This window comes from Tupaia chinensis, unplaced genomic scaffold (genome assembly GCF_000334495.1).
Source record: "Tupaia chinensis unplaced genomic scaffold, TupChi_1.0 Scaffold000368_1, whole genome shotgun sequence".
NCBI classification, from domain to species: Eukaryota; Metazoa; Chordata; class Mammalia; order Scandentia; family Tupaiidae; genus Tupaia; species Tupaia belangeri.
This window is the reverse complement of record NW_006159865.1, coordinates 264949-285771: the sequence shown is the minus strand read 5'-3', so window position 1 is coordinate 285771 and position 20823 is coordinate 264949. Positions and strand designations below refer to the sequence as shown.

The 20823-nt window shown below is 37.4% G+C and overlaps 1 protein-coding gene and 1 long non-coding RNA gene across 2 annotated transcripts in view; one reads left to right on the top strand and one right to left on the bottom strand.

The window, feature by feature from the left end:
• The window catches only part of ZCWPW2 (zinc finger CW-type and PWWP domain containing 2), a 124346-nt gene that overhangs the window by 29155 nt on the left and 74368 nt on the right, over positions 1 to 20823 (top strand). The window contains exon 3 of the mRNA XM_006153300.3: positions 7922 to 8081. Coding sequence (XP_006153362.1) covers positions 7922 to 8081 — 160 coding nt within the window. The remainder of the gene's footprint in view (positions 1 to 7921; positions 8082 to 20823) is intronic.
• On the bottom strand, positions 9766 to 15218 carry LOC102484068 (uncharacterized). The gene is made up of 3 exons (XR_335256.2): positions 15144 to 15218; positions 14174 to 14262; positions 9766 to 9897 (listed from the first exon to the last, which is right to left on the bottom strand). It is a non-coding gene; the product is annotated as an uncharacterized LOC102484068 (long non-coding RNA).

Below are 20823 nucleotides of genomic sequence, written 5' to 3'. Positions count from 1 at the left end.
TCTCTCTGGCAAGTGCATGCACCTTATGGCAAAAACCTTAAACAAAAAAAGAAACAAAAAACAACAACAACAACAAAAAACCCTGCGTAGTTCTAACTGGGTATAAATACATGACAACTATTAGGTTCGTGCAAAAGTAATTACAGTTTCAGAATGTGAATTTTAAATTATTCTAATGAGGCTCAACCACATCTTTATTAATCAAAATAGGAACCATTACAATCAACACATTTTTTGCCAATGAGAAATACATTTGTTTATTCTTATAGCATAAAAATGTGTGCTTTGGGATTCAGTGAACTCTAAGAAAGCATCTTCTACATCCTGCTGGTTGAGGAAACACTTTCCCTGCCAAAAGTGTGAGATGCTTGAAGAACTGGTAGTTGGCAAGAGGTCAGGCAGGTGAATGTGATGGATGAGGCAAAACTTTGTAGCCCCATTCGTTCTACTTTTGAAGCTTTTGTTGTGTGATGTGTGGTCAGTGCTGTTGTGAAGAACAATCAGACCCTTTGTGTTGACCAATGCCAGCTGCAGGCGTTGCCATTTTCGGTGCATCTCATCAGTTTGCTGAGCATTCTTCTCAGGTATAAAGACTTCGCAGGGATTCAGAAAGCTGTAGTGGATCAGATGGATCAGATCCCCCCAAACAGTGACCATGACCTTTTTCTGATGTAAGTTTGGCTTTGGAAAGTGCTTTGGACCTTCTTCTCAGTCCAACCACTGAGTTGGTCATGACCAGCTGGTCATCATCCACTTTTCGTCGCACATCACCAGGCCAATCGAGAAATGGTTTGTTGTTGTGAAGAATAAGAGAAGATGATACTTCAAAACAAGTTGTTTGTTTTTTAATTTTTGGTCAGCTCATGAGGCTCCCACTTACAGAGTTATTTCATCTTTCCAATTTTCTTCAAATGCCAAATTACCGAAGAATGGTCCACATTTAGTTCTTTGGCCACCCTTCATGCTGTAAGAGGATCAGCTTCAAAGAGCACTCTCAGTTGGTCCTTGTCACCTTCCTGTGGCTGGCCACTGCATGCCTCATCTTCATGTCTTTTTTGGAGCACTTCTGGAACCATTACTGCACTGGAAGTTCTTTAGCTAACATCATCTTCATAGTCTAAAATACATATAAAATAACCAGCAAGTAATGTCGTTTAGCAAAAAACAAAAAGTGATAAATGTGTATTAAAATGATCTATAACATAGCTATGTTAAAAATATATCCAGGGACCAGTAAGTGGTGTTTAAGGTGTTGGACTCTCACATGGATGATTGTGGTTCAAGTCCTGGAACCAGCTGCCTGAACTCATGTTGGGTGCCTGTGTGTGTGTGTACTGAAAATCCTGAGAAGACATTGGAGAAGGATTGTGGCATGGCCTCTGGGGGCTGTTTTCTGTATCTTTGTCTCTCTGGAGAGTACTCTATAGCAAAAAGCTCTAAAAAAAAAAATAAAAAATAATAATAATAAAAGAATGTATACAGTATCAAATAGCAGATTTCAACAACAGAAAACCATAATTATGTTTGCAGGAACCTAATAAAACTGTACTTAAGTGTCAGCTCTATTGGGGGCCCAAATTTTCTTACTAAAGATTATTTCCACTGGATAACAAATACATAACATTCACTTCTTTGTGATGTATTTTCACTTCACTATCAAAATTTGCCCTTTCCTTCATTAGATTTCAACATCTGCCGTTCTTTTAATCTTGTGCTGTTTGCATTTTACTTTTCTACCACACACAGATTCTAAAGTTAATCATATATTTTCCCTGTAATCCTAATATATCTATTAGGTTGCCTAGTCTTACTGTCTTTTTTTTTTCTTTTTTAACTTTCAAGTCCTCAAGCAATGCTTCAGAATTTATCATTCATATGAAAGTAAAAAATAAGGGAGTAGAAGTGCACAGTGCACTATCAGAGCTGACTCTGTCTGAGCTCAAGCTGAGGTCAGTGTGAGCCGTAAAATGGACATGCACTTTCTACAATCACAGCAAGCCAGAGACACGGGTGGATGCAGCAGATAGGGCAGAGTAATCACGTTTTCTGTATCTATTGCCTCTGCTCCTCTTTTCTTTTAGTTTGGTATATTCCATTTTAGCGGAGATATACTGTCTAAGAGGCAGACAATTCCTCTCTGCTGCTTTAAGAAATACAAGAGTGTCCTAGTTATTTGGACATGTGACAGTATTTTTCAAAACTCATCTTCAAATCAGCATGCAACATTTTCTATAATTTATCGTGTTTTAAATAATGAACTGAAGCTTTTTCTATCATTGGCATCTAATTCTTTTTAAGAGTCATCTCTATTTTTATTTATATTTTATAGAGTAGTAATTTAAAATGAATACTCTTGGGCTCAATAGATACTTGATGTAAAAAAGCAGTTGTTTCAGAATTTTTATCAGCACAGTATAAGCTTATCTTATACATAATAACTGCTGAGACTAGTGTTAGAAATCCTGAGACTATTTTATGCTGAATGGAATAGGTGCTATTTATAATTTGTTATTGCTTGGCAACAATCCTTTCAAAAATTGCATGCGATGTAAATCACCTAGTAGTAAATATATGCCCTTCCCTTTTTACAGAGTTTGAAAGGGTGTTCTAACGATTACAGCTCGGTGGCTTTTATTGTAACATATCTGTTCATCAGATTGAAAGGACCCTCTGTTCCCCTATACAAGTTGGGGACTCCATTGGTGCTGTCATTCATTCTAAGTAGTTTATCTCCCCTTGGAAGTCTCTTGAGTGAGTTCCTTTAGAAATGTAGATTTCGAAAGTTCTTTTAACTTCTAAAGTTTACTCTTGTGTTTTTTCTTAAGCACACCCTAATAAAAGTTGCCAAACAGCAATGAGTTATGTAGTGTTAACCTGATGATAACCAGATAACCTTCTTTAAGGTCGTGAAGTTCCACTTGACTTTTCTTTATTACTTCCAGTTTTTCCAAGATACTGGGTTTCTTTAAATTCTAGGCAGTCTGAGTTAATTCACAATCCCCTAGCCCTTCCTCTTTCATGATATAGACCTACCAAGCAATAGTTCACCTCCCCTTCTCTTAACTCAGAGTGCCCAACTGCCCCCAACTCCAGGGGCCAGTTGTGCTATTTCCACATTCCACCATACCTATTAACTGTTCTATCCATGTCATCAACTCCTGGCAGCTATAGTTGGGACTTACCAACTTGCTGGAGTCGAATTTTTATTTTAATACTATTAAGCATTATTTTTTTCTTTTTTCTTAAGTTTATATTGTGTTGTTAATTTAGGAGCTGTAGGGGCCAACAGGTGGTATGGTGGTTGAGGTTGCTTGTCTCCCACATGGCTGACCACAGTTTGAGTCTTAAACCTGGTGGCTTGCTTTCTCTTTCTTCCTCCCTCTTTCGCTCTGTCCCACTCTGGTCAAATTAAAATAAGTAAGTAAATAAATAAAGTTAAAATAAAATAATTCTTTAAAAAAATGTATGAGCTGCATAAACTTTAATCATTGGTTATAGATTGAGTAGATAAATTTCTGTATTGATGACTCTATAGCTTTAATATCATTTGATAATTTAGTAGATAATTTATATAATTTTATATAAAATAATTTATATTTTCAACATATTTAGAAAATATATAGTCTTCAAATCATAGCAGTTTAGGGACTTTTTGTTTTGTGATTTCAGTTTTTTTTATTTTCTTTAACTTCATTTATTATTACTATTATTTTAATTTGACTAGAGAAAGAGAGAAGGAAAGTGAGAAAGCAAACTGCCTGGTCCGGGACTTGAACTGTGTGTGGTCAACCATGTGAGAGTCCAGTGCCTCTAACCACCATGCCACTTGTCATCCCCTAGATTTATTTTTTTTATACTTACTTCATGAGAGACTGATGTACAAGCACAGAGGTTGATACCCTTGAATGGTCTTGCCATGCTGCGATACCACTCCCATAGTCTTCCAGTTAGCTGGGCTCATGAGCATGGCCACTGGTATTCTCCATACGATCACACTGACCCAGGATCCAAAGCTAGGGCTTTCCACATATCATGCAGCATTCTCTGCTGCCTCTACTACTGTAGCTGGCCTGATTCTAGATTTTTGTTTTTACACCATGATTTGTATATTTCCTTTAGGTTTTAAATTTATCTAAATTTCTGGTTTATCTAAGTAGTGATCTAAATGAAGCAAAAATATTGTATAATTCTTCTCATTTGTACCAATTATCTTACATTTATATGGTTATATTAGTTTGCTAGTGCTTCCATCCAAAATGCCAGAGACTGGGTGACTTAAACTACAGAAATTAATTTTCTTAATACTTCTGGAGGCTAGAGTCCTAAGATCAAATCGTTGGCAAGAGTGATTTCTTCTGAGTCTTTCTTTTTGGCTTATAGATAGCTACCTTTCAATGTCCTCAGATGGTCTTCTCTCTCTGCATATCTGTGTCCTAATCTCTTCTTACAAGAAGACTGGTCATAAGGGATTAGAGTCCACCCTAGAGAATTCACTGCAGTGTAACTACCTATTTTAAAGACCCTCTCTACAGTCATATTCTGAGACTTCAACATATAGTATTTGTGAGAGGATGCAATGTAAGTTATAATAATAGCACTTTACAGTTAATTTGCCAAAATATAAAAATGTATAAAGCATCTGTTCATTTGAACTTTAAAAAAAATTATTTAACTTTATTTGTTTACTTATTTATTTATTTATTTTTATTTTACCAGAAAGGGACAGAGTGAGAGAGAGAGAGAGAGAGAGGAAGTGAGAAAGCAAGCTGCCTGGTCTGGGTCCGGGACTCTAACCGCAGTTGCCACATAGGAGTCCAGCGCCCTTAACCACCAGGCCACTTGCAAGCCCCTTCATTTGAACTTTGTAGCAGTACAGTGAGGAACGAGAGTTTCAGCAGGTCTAGCTCTCTGCTCGAGGCCTATTGCTAATAGAAGGCAGACCTGCAGGCAGTCTCATTTGAACAGCATTATGTTTTCTCCTTGACGGTGCTGCAAACTGGAGTACAACTTGACTGCTACACAGAGTTTTGAATATTTTGGTATGCTAAATATGCATATTTTAGATCTTGATCTATAAAATTTTACCAGATTTCTACTGTATGTTCCATATTCATAGTGTTTTACCTTATTTGCTGCTTCCCTTTCTACCTTATTCTCTGAACAATAGGTTAGAGTCTAGAATGACTAGTAAAATATTTAAAACTTAGTATATACTGCACTTTTGTCATGGCTAGAACATTAAAGAATATTAAAGTCCATGAATAACTAACACAGAATTTCAGCCCAGTAATTTAAATTTTGCTATTAAAATACAAAATGATCCTTTTAAATTTCAGAGTTGTCATTTAAAATAAAAAGTTAATTTCTATGAGACATTAATATGCAATATTTAGACAATGTGTACATAAAATCTAGGATATGTGAAATACCTGGCCATAGTTAGTATATTTTATTTTAAAGAGAAAGGGAGAAAACACATATATTGAGACAAAATCATCCATATGTTGCGACCAGCAGTTAGCGTAATGGCTATGTTGCTGGACTCCCACGTAGTCGAACGCAGTTGGAGTCCCAGACCGGTGGCTTAAACTCACGCTGGGTGCGTGCGCATGCATGCCCAAGATCCTGAGAGGAAAATGGAGAAGGGATTGCGGCGTGGCCATCCCCCCTGGGGGGTGATTTCTCGCTTTCTGTCTCTCTGCCTCTCTCTGTCTGTCTGGCGAGCGCATGCGCCCTATAGCAAAAACCCCTCTGAAAAAAAAAAAAAAGTTAAAACCATCCATATGCCATTCAGTGTTCCTATGCTGAAAGCATACCATAGTTCTGTTCTTGGTGTTGCTACAGTTTCATTCCTTATTGGTCCAATGTCTGATTAGAGACCTTTTGTTATATTTTAGTAACTTTATTCTTTTGGTACAAGGCAAATCTTCTAAAATTCATCTTATCACACAACTGGAGAGGACAGTAAGAGGGTATGTAGTTCCTCCTTTTCTTTTTCTTTTCTTCTTCTTTCTCTAAAATTTGCCAGAAAGTACATGTGCTTACCTTAGAGAGCGAGCGAGTACAACTCCACCCTTATGGGGAGTGGTCACACCATAGTCTCTTCTCTTTCATCTCTCCTCTTTCTGGGATCTTGGATACACATGCGGCCAGTGTGCTCCTCAAGCTGCCAAGTCCAGGACTTGAACTGTGTAATCAGCCATGTAGGAACCAGTCACCTTAACCACCATGACATGGGGCGGCCCACTCACTCCTGAATGTAAACTCCAATCTTAACACATAAGTACACATGCATATACACAAAGAAACACCCAAAGGTTGTATAGGTTCTGAACCAGCAAGAAAATGTAATTTATGAGGCTGAATAATGCATGTGTGGCCTAATTAATAATCTGATGTCCTTTTTCTTTAGGTGAATATACTCTCCCTAGGGTTTCTCTTTCTTTGGTTCTTGTCCTGCTTCCGAGCCACAACTGTGATCAAGCCTTTGTGGTCTTTGGCATTAGAAATACCTCTTTTGAATTATGTTTTCATCTCTTATTGATAGTCTTCTCGGGAAAATTACATAATATACCTAAGACTTGGTTTCTTAGTTAAGTAAAAAAATGAACAAATGCCTACCTTATCAAGTTGATGAGGGAGTAAGTGTGATCATGAAAGCATCAGAGAAGTGGCAGGAACACTGATATCATGAGCTTGACCAAGTCAGAAATAGTTCAGTTATCTTCTAGTTCCAGCCGACCTCAGATCTCCCCAAGACAACATTTAACATATCTGCCATATTCTTCCTGTGTCTCTCATAGTAGCATTGAGTCAGTTTTTCTAAGTTTTACTGTTTAAAAATTTCAGAAATTATTTTTAAAATACTGAGTCAATGAACATTTCAATTTTCTTAAACCAGTGCCAATTTTGTTATTATTTGCATTCATAATCAGGAATGTTTAATGTGATTACGCAACAGTAAGGTTTTAGGTTGTTTCAAATGTCCTTTTAAAATAGAATTTAAATAAACCAAATAAAGTGGATAATTTCCTACGAGTGAATTTTCTTACTTCAGAAGTTTTTCAAGATATATTCTCTAATTTCCTGTTTGGGTCCATATGGAAATATTGTTTCAGTATTTGCTTCAGTAATAGGAACTCTCTGCTGCAAATATGTAAAGAAAAACCAAGCAAAACCAAAATAGAAAGCAGAATATTAGAAAGGGACCCACATGGGTATTAAATATCCCAAGAGAAAAACGATATATATCAAGGAATTTCTAGAGTTCTATGCCATGAAAAAACACAGAGCTGAAGATTTTTTTTTAATAAAGGATGCATTTTATTTTCCGTACTTGTAAACAGTTTGGTCAGTTGCCTAAGGAGCAGGTAGGAGGTGTGGAGGGCAGTACAGAAGTGCCCAGCTCTAAGAACTGCTTTTCCCACAGTAGTTTTATTCTTCGCTGTGATCACAACTGAGCCACCAGTACTCCTTTGGCAGCCCTGACTGGGAAACTGCCAGCTCTGTGCCACCCCATCAGAGCGTACGAGTGGGTTAACATCTCGGGTATTAGTCATTCTAACTGGTTAGCGTTAGTTCAACCCTGCCGAGAACCTGATGAATCTTTTTCTCCTGTCTTTCCTTCAGTGCCTTAATTGTCTCTTATTCACCCTGGAAATGGTACTTTGTTTTATAATTTTTTCCTCTTTTATATATATCTTGGGTTTGTGACTATTTCAAAGCTTTATATAGTTACAAAGATATTATGTGTATTAAATGAGTGTTCTGCTTTTAAAGATATAGGTAAGAATATGTTTGTGCTATATGAAAATGGTCATTAAAATTCAAAGAAGGAAGTGTAATATATGATTGTAATAGATGGATTGATGCCTGCCTTTTTTAAAACATCAAAATAATTTAAAATGTTTTCTTTTGAAAGTTGGCCAGGGATACTTTGCCCTGATCCTTTTAAAGGGACATATGTGATCTATGACCTGGATGGAAATGTTGAACAGTATCACATAGAATTCCTGGGTGATCCTCACTCCAGATCATGGATAAATGCAACATTCGTTGGGCATTATACTATCACATTAAAGGTAGGTACTTTAATGTCAAAACTTTATTCTTCTTGCACTTGTTTTTAATAATTGTCATTTTAATCTTAGATCCTGAGAGATACTCATTTTCTTACTTTTAGATTTGTGTACATAAAATAATGTATCCTATTTGTTTAAATTCACATATTTGTATTTTAAAGCTTTTATTTTTTTTCAAAGACAGCGTGGATAAACATAGCTGTGAGGAGATTTAAATTTTATTTTTCTATTGGCAACATAGTAAAAACCAACTGAAGACTTTACATGATTGCCTTTTGAACAATTTTAAGATTATCATTTGGTAATTTTTTAATTCTCTTGAGAAGACTCTAACTTATAGCCCTAAGCTCACAGGGAAAATTAATTATGGAACACAACCAACTTTTCAAATTTCAAACAGAATATTTCATTATTCTAACTATTTCAGTATCTTTTTGACTCTTTAAACTTTAAATACCACACTACAATTAATGATAGGCTGAGTTCTTTTTCTTTTTTTTTAATGAGCTTTTTGATATAGGGGCATGTACTTGCTGGAGACAGAGACAGAGAGACAGGGGAGATGGCCACACCACAATCCCTTCTTCTCCCTTCTCTCAGCATTTTGGGCACATATGCACAAGCACTTGGTGTGAGTTATGGTTGTTGCAATCCTTCTCTATTTCTCCACCCTCTCAGAATTTGGTACATGCATACACACATGACTGGTGTGTTTTCCCAAGTGCCAGGGCTGGGATTTGAACTGCAAGGTCAACAGTGTGAGATCTGGCTCCCTTAACCAATAGGCTCTGGGACCAGATCAGGCATCAGAATTTTTTTTTTTTTTAATTTGCCACAGGGCACATGCACTCACCAGAGAGAAACAGAGAGACAAAGAGACAGGGAGAGGAAGAAATGAGATGTGGTTATGCTGTAATCCTTCTCCATGTCTCCATCCTGTCAGGATTTGGGACATGTGTCCACACATGACTGCTGTGTTTTCCAAGCCGCAGCGGCTGAGATTTGAATTACAAGGTCAGCTATGTGGGATCTAACTTCCTTAACCAGTAGGCCACAAGGCCAGCTCAAGTGTCAGCACTTTTTTTTTTTTTTTTTTTTTTTTTTTTAGTTTTTTTGCCATAGGGTATGTGTGCTCACTGGAGAGAAACAGATGTCTCTTTCTCTCAGAGGGAAAGTGAGAAATCACTCCCGAGGGGGGATGACCATACTGCATACTGCAGTCTCTTCTTGGTTTTCCTCACAGGAGTTCAAGCATGCAGACACACACACCCACTGTGATTTTCAAGCCCTCACGTCCAGGGTTTGAACTGCAGTTAGCCATGTGGGAATCTAGTACCTTAGCCACCATGTCACCTGCATTTTTAAGTTTTGTTGGAGAATTATTTGTTTGAGAGGTTTTCACTATAGGGCGCGACTCCCCAGACAGACAGAGAGAGACAGAGAGACAGAAAGCAAGAAATCACCCCCCAGGGGGGATGGTCATGCCGCAATCCCTTCTCCTCCATTCTCCTCTCGGGATCTTAAAACTCACGCACACGCGCCTGGTGTGAGTTTTAAGCCACCGGGTCCGGGACGCGAATCGCGGTCGACTACGTGGGAGTCCAGCGACATAGCCATTACGCTAACTGCTGGTTCCCTTTTTTTTTTTTTTTTTTTAAGTTTTGTTGGAGAATTTAATATGCAGCCCAAGAAGAGAGAACCACCGATAATGTTTTCTTACCTTTTGGCATCAGAGTTCTGTTGGTTTTAGCCATACTACTGTAGTGAGCTAGCTTAGGTTATGGCTTACTGTTGTCTTTTGGATTCCTCCTGTACCCTTTTTTTTAAAAAAAAATATATATTTTTAATTTCAATTTCTTTTATACATTCAATCACGTATGTCACTCAGCTTGCAAGGTGAATATTCCAATGTGCATACATTTCTCACCAGTCCAGTTAAGAATACTATACACCTTATCTTCAACAGATAACAACCCATTTCTTTGGCCCGTAAATGCCTTGCCTCCCTATTTTTCTTCTTAATGTCCTTCCTCAAACTCTCCTCCTTCACCCACCCTCTTCCCCCACTGTATCTGGTGTTTATAACCATTTTCTATGTTTCTAGATCCTTTAGTCACTCAGTTTCTGAGAGTACGGACTTCTTTTATTAGTGCTTCACTTTGCCTGGAAACTATGCTTGTTGCCGTAGTCTCACATGTCCAACTCGATAGAAATCTGTTTAATCGAACATAACTTTGAGGCCATTTTTGTCATTCAACTCTGCATAATTTGTAGATGTTGCTGATAGAGCTGATTTAATATTTGAACTTAATATTGATAGAATGTTTAAGGTGATCACCTGTCTTGTGGGTTGTATAGAGTTATTATATTTTTCCTTGAGAACGAATCACATATTCCCACTAAAGTATACTGCATCCAATAGTTGGCCTATACTTTCCAAGCTCCTTGTATCACCGAGAAAAAATAGGTGGTTCACTCTTACTGCGAAGGTGCTATGGTAGATTAAGCTTTATTTGTCCATTATCTGAGTGGATAGTTTGGGTTATATATTATATTAGTCATCTTACCACCTCTGTAGGATTTATCTGTATAGATATACAATTACTTCCTTGTGTCAGATGACATTTGGGTATTTATCCACGGAATTATGAAATTATCTTATATTTTCGAGGGAGAAGAAAATGGAATTTGTTGTATTGCTAAACTTGAGCTCTACAGCTCCAATATTTCTGCTTTCTAATCATAGTAGTCACTAATATTGTTGAGTTTTCTGTTGCTGCCTTCTTTTACATAATAGAATTGCACATTTGGAATTTTTGTGGTGGAATAGGGCCAGGGAGTTGGGAGTGAAAGTGACGCGTGTCATTTCTTTGAGCACTTAAGTGACTGTGCACCATCATCCTGAGTTCATTTTGTTCGTGTGGCACAGTGACTGGTATTGTTTAAAACACTGGGTTGTTGCTCCCTCTAGCCTAGATCCTGAGTGACTACATTCAGCAAAGGTCCCTGCTAACATATGGAAGATATGCTATATGAAGGCGATAGAGGTATTTGTTAGGTTAAGTCCCAGGACTGATTACACAGAGAGTATCGTAGTTGTTTCTAACTTGTGTCTTTAGAAGCTCCATTCCTGAAATGTCACAACTTTTCAAAATTGATCTAAATGACTAAGATCACATTACTTTAATTTCTATAGACTGTAAATAGAGATAACATAACCTGTCATCTTATATTAATGTAAAATACATGGGTTTTTCTTCTGTGTAATGATAGCCATGTGAATATAAATTACCAACTGATGATTGATATATTGAATATCAATTTGGTTTAGGGAATTTCTTCAACAAAGGGCTCTAATATCAGCAGGCACTATGGTGTCTCCGGTATCTGAAAGAGCCCACTAATATTGATATCAATCATATGTTGAGTGCATATACAGGTCAAGGGCTGGATAGATTCTTTTCATATAATATTTTAAGTCTTAGCACAACTGCATGCATGTAGGACATTGTCACTATTTGAATTACAGAAGAAACTAAGATTTGAGTTATGTATATAGTCCAAGGTCATTGTGCTGCTAAGTGATAGAGCAATGATCAGAATCAAAATATCTAATTTCAAAGTTCAGATTCTTTTCTCTTTGTATAATATGCCAACTTATGTATGCATAAACAGTGGTCCAATTTATCGTTGAATGTTTTACCTACCAGAGGAAAATTTTCATCTTTTAATCCTGTTAAACATACCGAATGATGGCAGTTTCTGGCAGACTTGTTTTTTATTTGCTCATTGATGTTGTTCTTTGGACAAATAGAAACCAAGAAGTACAAGAGAATTCTTAACATTTTCAAATTGCATATGCAATAGCCATTTGACCAGTGCATCTGGATTAACATATATTTGAACAAGTGCTTTGCCTCTACAATTCATTAGGATCCAGATTCTAAGAATGTGGTATGTAATGAGGATTAGAGAATGACTTTATAACTAGATCATCAGGCAGCATTTTGCTCTCAGACTAATGGAGTAAAATAATATGCAAATCTATTGAGCCAACTCAGTGGAAAAGCACATTTAAAAACAAAAACTAAAACCCAGAAAAACTCTTGCACCATGTTCCTACTAGCAAATAATCTTGTTCAGTTACCAAACTCTCAGTAAAATTTCATCATGCTAATTCTGTATTTGTGATAAAATTTGCTGTAATTTTATTATTATTGGATTAAGACTTTCTTTGTTTGCTAAGTATCCTTTCATTTTTGACCTGGAGAATGGTTAAGGAATTAGAACTAATATCTGTAACTTTAATCTATTGTAAACAATCTGCCAAAAAGCCTTTGTGGTAGCATACACTAAGAAACAGAGTTATCATAGCAGTTAACAAAGTCACTAAAGAGGCAGGTTCTAGAGTTGTTTTTTTGGGATTTGAGGTTGGCTCTTCAACTTACTAAAAGTTGTCCTTAGACAAGTCACTTAACCTTTACAAATACCAGATGCATTATCTGTGAAACAGAGATTATAATAGTATCTGCTTCATAAAGTTGTTATAAGCGTTAACTTAGATAATACATGTAATACACGTAAAGCATTTAGCATAATGCTTATCATATACTAGACTCTGCGTAAATGTTAATTGTTATTTATTGGAAGTAACAGATTTAATATACACTTAAATTATTGCTTTCCCTAGAACCTCATACTATAGGAGGAAATATTTTAGAAATGACACCAGAAACAATAAGGTGAAGACTGCTTTTTATTTTGACTAAGTCAGATGTGGAAAATGACATGATTTTAGTGTTGTTTTTTTTATCAACCAACACAATGTTCCCCCAATTCAGTGAAATATACCAAGTTGATCATGTTATTCCTTGATTCTTCAGTACATAGCTGAAATGAGCCCATTGCTAGAATGCTTTTCTATGTTAGTGTAAACAGAAGTGCTGAGAATTATTGGAAGTAAGAGATGAGTCAGAGCCTTCCTAATCTGACTCTTGGTGAATGAATAGACCTCAATATCAGCAATGCCTCAAGACTACTTTGGATTGTTTGATGGAATTTGGAAGGTGAACAGGAAATATTATCTTTCATGTTCTTTACTACTGAATAATTCTTTATTCTGCTTTTCTGATTCACGTATATTTATATATGCTGACTTGGCTGCTCCAAATAAATTCTTGAATTCACCTCTGTCATCTTCTGACTTCATCTCTTATGAATTTAGATAGCTGTGAATTTGAACTAAAGTTAAAAGTCCAAATCCAAATAATATGAACAACTTCACTCAGTTTCTAAAGGATGGAACAGGTGGCTACCTTTCCCATCATCAAAAGCATGAAAAAATGTATCAACTATCAACTAGGTTTCTCATATTACTCTTCAGCAGAACAGTGATACTCTTTTCTGAGGAATTCCAATATATAGCTTTCTCAGTTTTCTGTTAAAGAGACCGTTAGTCAGATCATTACATGTATTTTTCCTTCCTTCCCTTTCCTTCCTTCCTTCCTTCCTTCCTTCTTCTTCTTCTTCTTCTGAGAGAGAGAGAGAGAGAGAAACAAGCACTCCCAGCAGGGTCTTCACCCTGAGATGCACCCCAGCCTCAGTGAGCTAGGATCACAGGCATGCACATGTATGACACCTCAGGTTGTGAACCCAGGAGCTTTCCATGTGACTTCACATCATAGTGTGTTGTGTTATTGCTGCATCACCCAAACTGGCTTGACATTCTTTTTAAGCTAATGTACAAGACTCACCAAATTCCCTTTGAGTCATACCTCTTATGAGTAAGGCTACAAATAATAGGGCTTTTTGTTGGACTTAATAAATAGTAGAATAACTTTTTGGTACATACTTCTGTGAGGGAATGGTGAAGCCTAACACTTACATAATGGAAGGTCTAAAATTGTTTTCAATTAAATTTTTGTTTATTTTAATTTTGTTAATTCTCCCCCATCTTTTTTTTTTCTTAGTATTTTCTAGCAAAGGATCAGGATCAGTCCATGAGATAGGCAAAACCCATTATTATCCCTAAGCCACAAATAATGCTGAAGAAATTAATTTTGAAAATAAATTTCAGAATTGGACTTCCTTACCATGTTGTTTAGCTCCCAGAATATGTGCTGATTGTGTATCACATATTTAATATCCTCTTCACCTAGATCTCCCACCTGTTCTTCTGATCCTGTCATTAAACATAGAATCTGAGCATCTGTCTGTAGTAAAAACAAGCAGTGTTTTCCCATAAACACATATTCCATAAGGAAAAAGAAAAGCAAATGTGGACTAGAAAATAGCAGCCAAGTATGTTAACTTTCATTAAGGTTTAGGTCTTGATATGCATTAATACTGTTGCTTCAAATCCTTTAGGCCAATCCTGATTTTTTTCTTTTCAAGGCTCAGTGCAAATGAGCACATGCTTCTTTTCATGGCCGATTTAAATCTGCACTGTTCTCCCGATTCTATTTAGCATCCCTAGCTGAAGCAGTCTGCCTGGTTAGAGCAGTAGGAGACAGCAGAGCTTTAGATAAGCACCAGCCTTTAAAATTATCTATTGACTCTGCTCATTTGCCTCCTGTGCTTTATTCGTCAATGTACTAACACTTCACTATCACATTACAGAATAGTATTTACAACTGTTTTCTCGCTACAGACTTAATGATATATTCAATTTTGCAAAATAAAAATTCTACAACTTGAAATAAGAATAGCTAAAACGCTTTAAACCATACACAATTAATAAACTAGATTTGTTCTCTCATTGTTTTTTAAAGTTGTGTTAAAATATACATCACATAAAATTTATCATTTTATTAATTTTTAAATGTACAGTTTAGTGGTGATTTAGGTTGTTGGGTTCTGCTTAATAGTCTTAGAAAAAAAATTTCCTAAGCTATATAAAAGTGACCTGCTACAGAAAATACTACACGATAGTTTCCTATTATCGTCAGCACTATTTATTTTTTATGATATAGGTTAAGAGCTCTTCATAACTCCATTTTTGAGATTTGTGCAATGGAATTTCATTGTAGTGAAATGATATGGTTTTGTAGTGGTTGAACTCACAAACTCTGGATCCAGCTTGCCTGTGTGTGAATCCAGCTCTGTCTTACCAGCTATGTAAGCTCAGGTGAAGTCTCAACGTAGTGCCCCAGCTTCCTTGTCTGTAAAATAAGGATAATAGTATTGACCTCATAAGCTTATTAGAAAATTAAAATGAGTTATTTGTGAGGTTCTTGGGATAGTGCCTGGCAATGCTACACAAGCATTAGATAAATTAATAAGTTAAACAGACTCTAAATAAAATGTGCACTCAGTCAGTTCTTCCCTCTTATGAATAGTTCCTAACTAAACGTTCTTAGACTACAGAGACCAGATGGTAATCTCTTGTGATCTTCATTCATTTTAAGAAAGATGAGGCTCAGACTGGCCCCATAATCTAGTGATGAAGGGAGCCAGATTACACATGGCCAACTGACGTTCAAATCCCAACCCCAGTGGCATGAAAACCAAGCTGCGTGAATGTGTTACTTGCTTGAAATCCTGACAGGATAGAGGAGTACAGGAGAAGGGATTGCAGTGAGCCATGTTCCATTTGGGGATGCTCTCTCCCCATCTCTCTCTGCTACTCTCTGGTAAGCTTATGTGCCCTTGGGCAATGTAAGAAAAAAGAAAAGAAAGGAAGGTTGAGGCTCAGGTTAAGGACTTGCCTAAGATCACATAGCAGGAGAACTGGGACTCAATCGAGCCCAAATTTTACATTTATAAACTCCAGGTTTTTATATTTTAACCTGCTGAAATTTACATTGGGCCATCTGCTATTCTTCATAAGTGTACCAAATTCATAATAATGTATTATCTATAAACTGAAATACCACAAAGGCCTTCTTATTGATCTCCTGTGTTAATTCAGCCAACTGATTAATTAACTTAACCTTTCTCCAGGGCTTTTCAATGTTGGACAAAGAAGGGAAAGGTCTCTTCTTCACAGGTAGCGCATTGATTGTTTGCTGTGGAGCTTGGAGTGCATCATGCTGTCATTTAAACCAGGACTTAGTTCATTCCCCGTAACATACCAGTAATAGTTATTATTAACACAAATGTTACTTTCCTGATGCCAGGAATTATATGTTTTGTTATTGTTGTTTTGTATTATTCTGCCATTGGCTCCCAAACTTGCTGATTATCACATTATGCTATGTTATGCCTTAAAAATACATATTTCTGAAACTATTTACTGGGGAGTGTTCTGATCATCTATATTTTTAACTAGGTTGGTTGTAGCCTCCTAAGTGAATCTCAAGAACCACTCCAGGGGCCAGCAGGTGGAGTGGTGGTTAAGGCACTGGACTTCCACAGGGCTGACTGCAATAAAAGTCCCCAATCTGGTGGCTGGAAAATCATAACAGGCACATGTGCATGCATGCCCCAAATCCCAGGAGCAAAATGAAGAAGGGATTGTGGCATGGCCAGCCCTGCTGGGGAGGGGTGGTGATTTCTCACTTTCCCTCTCACTGTCTCTCTCTCTCTCTCTGGAGATTGTACACATCCTATGCAAAAGGGAAAAAAAAAAAACACTCTGTAACAAATCATCTCCCCAATAAATACTTTTTTTTTTCTGCATTTACTGAACTTAGCTAAAGAAGATATTTACATTTGTATAATTTTTATTGGGATTATTTTGTGGACTGCGTGAATGTGTTTATGAGTTTGTAACACTAAAGAAATCAGACAAGTATGAAGCAGAACTGTGACGTTAGACTCCCTTGTCCTTTATGTCTGCCATGGGTGGCACCTGAGTTTTCTTTGCTGTGACAGCTGGAGCTCTTTGATTCTTCCTTTTTTCCTCAAAATCTGATTTCATATCTGTCACACTAAATGACTAATGTATTAATGGTATAAAGCTTTTTTTCCTAAGGATGTTCTTTTCTTTTTTTTGAGAGGTTTTCTCCATAGGGCGTGTGCGCTCGCCAGACAGACAGACAGAGACATAGAGACAGAAAGCGAGAAATCACCCCCCAGGAGGGATGGTCATGCTGCAATCCCTTCTCCCTTCTCCTCTTGGGATCTTGGGCATGCACGCACATGTGCCCGGCATGAGTTTTAAGCCACCAGGTTTGAGACACGAACCATGGTCGACTACGTGGGAGTCCAGCGACATAGCCATTATGCTAACTGCTGGTTCCCAGGATGTTCTTTCAGATAATGGACTAACTTAAAATATAAGGCTGGAGTTCCTTTAATCAAAAAAATTCATAGCATGTAGCAGTTTTCTACTCCATTTTGATAAGAAAAGACTTAGATATCCAAAACTCTCAGTAAATATATGTTAAAGACTAGGTAAGTGAAAAGCTTATTTAGGTGCCAGCAGATGGCATAGCAGTTGTGTCACTAGACTCCCACATGGCTGACCACAGTTTGAGTACTGGATCTGGTGCCTTGAAAATCACAGGATGTGTATGGTGTTCTCAACTGGGCTGGACTGAAGTGTATGTCATGCTGGGTAAAGTCTCTTCACAATCTAAATGATGTATAGCAATTTACTATAGGAATAATAATAAAATTATTTTTTTTTTTAAGAGAAAGAAAACCACATTGGGAGCATGTACATATGCTCCAAGATCCCGGGAGGAGAATGGAAGAGAAGGGATTGTGGTATGGCCATACCTCTGGTGGGGTGATTTCTCACTTTCACTTTCCCTTTCTCTGTCTATCTCTCTTTCTCTCTCTCTCTCTCTCTGGCAAGGGCACATACCCTAAGGCAAAACCTCTTTTAAAAAAAAAAAAAAAGCTTACCTAGTACTCTGTAAGCTTTTCTGATTTGTCTTATGGGGCCATTTTTATTTCAAATGACTTGGTGTCCTTCCCCTTCCCCCTTTGCTCCCCAACATTGCAGTGAGCACTCTGTCAAGAGATTGCTCTCCTGTCGTGATAATTTTCAGTGTTTTAGACCAAGTAATTTTAGACCACTGTAAAGACCTAACTCTCAAATTTTCTAATCCACTCATTCTGCCTAATTTCTCCTCTAGCGCCCATTGCATCCTTGGTTTTATCTGCCAATCTGGTATTAAGGACCACATTAAACAGAGCTAGGATTTTTCTTTTCTTTTCACTTTTTGGTCAGCTGGTTCATACCTTCCAGTGGCATGGGGAGTGAGTAACACAATTTGTTTTGATCTTAAAATTATACCATTTAAGCAAAATTTATTTTTGTTTATAGAAAACGTATACAGAGTAAGCAACAAGTTAAGACTTTAAACTATTTGCACATATTCAGTAATTTGAATAAGCTATCTAAACCACCCAGAGTTGATTACATGAAGATCATGTGAACCAGTTAAAAGTGACAGGTGAGGAGGGCAAATATTGTTAGGAAGCCATGGAGACGGAATCTATAGCCTGTGTGGTGCACGTGGGTGTGAAGTGACTACCTTCTCGTTTGAATCAAAGAAACAGGAGTGTTCTCACTGTCTAGATTACTGGTTGCTGTTGCAGAAATCCAATTTAAAGAAGACAAGATATCCTTGGGATTAACTTTCTACTGAATTGCTTTAAGTGAAAACGCTCTGCCCAGCAGGGGAAAAGAGCGATAACTTTGGCATGGTAGTAAATAGAATGATACATCAGTGCAATACATGGTTGAGTCAGTGAGCTACACTGAAACTTTGAATGTATAAATAGCAGCAATTGATAGAAACATTCAGAGTACTTCATAATAGGCCTAATGTTGGTCCTCAAACATTTAGTGGAGATGCATTCTAGTGGATGATCATCTTGCATTTCTTTGATTATGAAATCCATAATTTATATCTCATTTTTCTAAAGGCATATTATAGAATAAATAATTTAAAGTTATGATCAATGATCGATTTTTTTTGTGTGTGTGTGAGGTTTTTGTTATAGGGCACGTGCGCTCGCCAGAAAGACAGAGAGAGACAGAGAGACAGAAAGCGAGAAATCACCCCCCACCCCAGGGAGGATGGCCACACCACAATCTCTTCCTATTCTCCTCTAGGGATCTTGGACATGCACGCACACACGCCTGACGTAAGTTTAAGCCACCAGGTCTGAGACTCGAACCATGGTCAACTACATGAGAGTCCAGTGACATAGCCATTATGTTAACTGCTGGTCCTAGTGATTGATTTTTGAAGTCATGCCAATGAATTTATGAAGTTCAATAAACAATTTCTAAGTACTTACTATTCAAGTTTCCCAACTTTAACTATATGCTCAAAATTATGTCTAATTTTTTTCCAAATTATAAGTAAAGTTGATAATTTTATATTATAGATGTTGTCATTGTATTGGATTCTAGTGAGGTTCTGCCATCCCTCAAATAGCTCACATTAGAAAGTACTCAATTGAATTTCTTTATTTTAAAATTAGGTACTATTTCTTTACACAACATTAGCACTTGAAATTAGGCATTCCTTTTTTGTAAGAAAAAAATGCTACCAATGAGGATAAATCAGTGTTTCATGAAGTACTTTACAGATCTGAATTCTTTAATAAAAAATGAAGTTCTTTGTTATCTTAGAAGTAATATCACTGTCATGCCTGATAGCTGTCCTGTTTATATATTTTTTGCATAGAGGATAATTTCATAATTCAGGATTAAGATGCAGTAGTCTTTTATTATAGAAATAGAAAAATATGCCTATATACTCAATGAAATACAAAGCCCCATAGCTACAGCATTCGTCCCTATTACTAACCAGATACTAGCGGTTAGTTGATAATCATTAGTGTTTTGATTCTATTTTTTCTTCTCTTTTATTCCAAAAAGTAATTAGGCCCCTTGTTATTTCTGTGTTCCAGGGGAGTTTTCTGTTATGTAGTCAAAAGCAGGATTTGCCTCTTTTTCTGATCTGGGTAGGGTATACTAGAAACTGGTGATTGAAACCGGTGCCTCTGAGAGAGAGAGCCAAGAGCAATAGGAGAGAAGGTATTCTCTCAGACGTGAAAGAGGGTAAAGGTCTGTCAGTGCCCTGGAAGGTGGTAGTACCTTAGGGAGGAATAGCACCGTGGTCCATCCAGGGAGGTGGAACGCGTGCCTTCGAGGCTCTCAGCATTCAGAAAGATTAACTTGGCCAGCTGTAGCAAAAAGCTCTTGGGCTAACTGACTTCAAAGGACCTGTGTACAGAGATATTATTTATGTAGCCACGATGGGCTGCCCTCACTTTTCAGGTGCCACCTATGCCTTTCCAATGTAAGTGAACCTGCAGAAAGTATAGGGTGATCCCAAAGGACTGAGGTCAAATTTCATTTCTCGAAAGCAAGGTATCTTGACATGGGCTGCACATTCAAGTTTGAAGAGTGAGATTTATCCTGCTGCAACCCCAGGGAATTGTATCTTTTTTTTAAAAAAGAATTATTTTAGGGAACCAGCAGTTGGTGTAATGGCTATGTCACTGGACCCCATGTAGTCAACCGTGGTTCGAGTCCCAGACCCGGTGGCTTAAAACTCACACTGGGCACGTGTGCATGCATGCCCAAGATCCCGAGAGGAGAATGGAGGAGAAGGGATTGCGGCGTGGCCATCCCCCCTGGGGGGTGATTTCTCGCTTTCTGTCTCTATGTCTCTCTCTGTCTGTCTGGCGAGTGCACGCGCCCTATAGCAAAAACCTCTCTAAAAAAAAAAGAATTATTTTATATAACTTTATTTACTTATTTTAATTTGACCAGAGAAGGAGGGAGGGAGGGAGGGAGGGAGGGAGGGAGAGAGGGAGAGAGAGAGTGAGA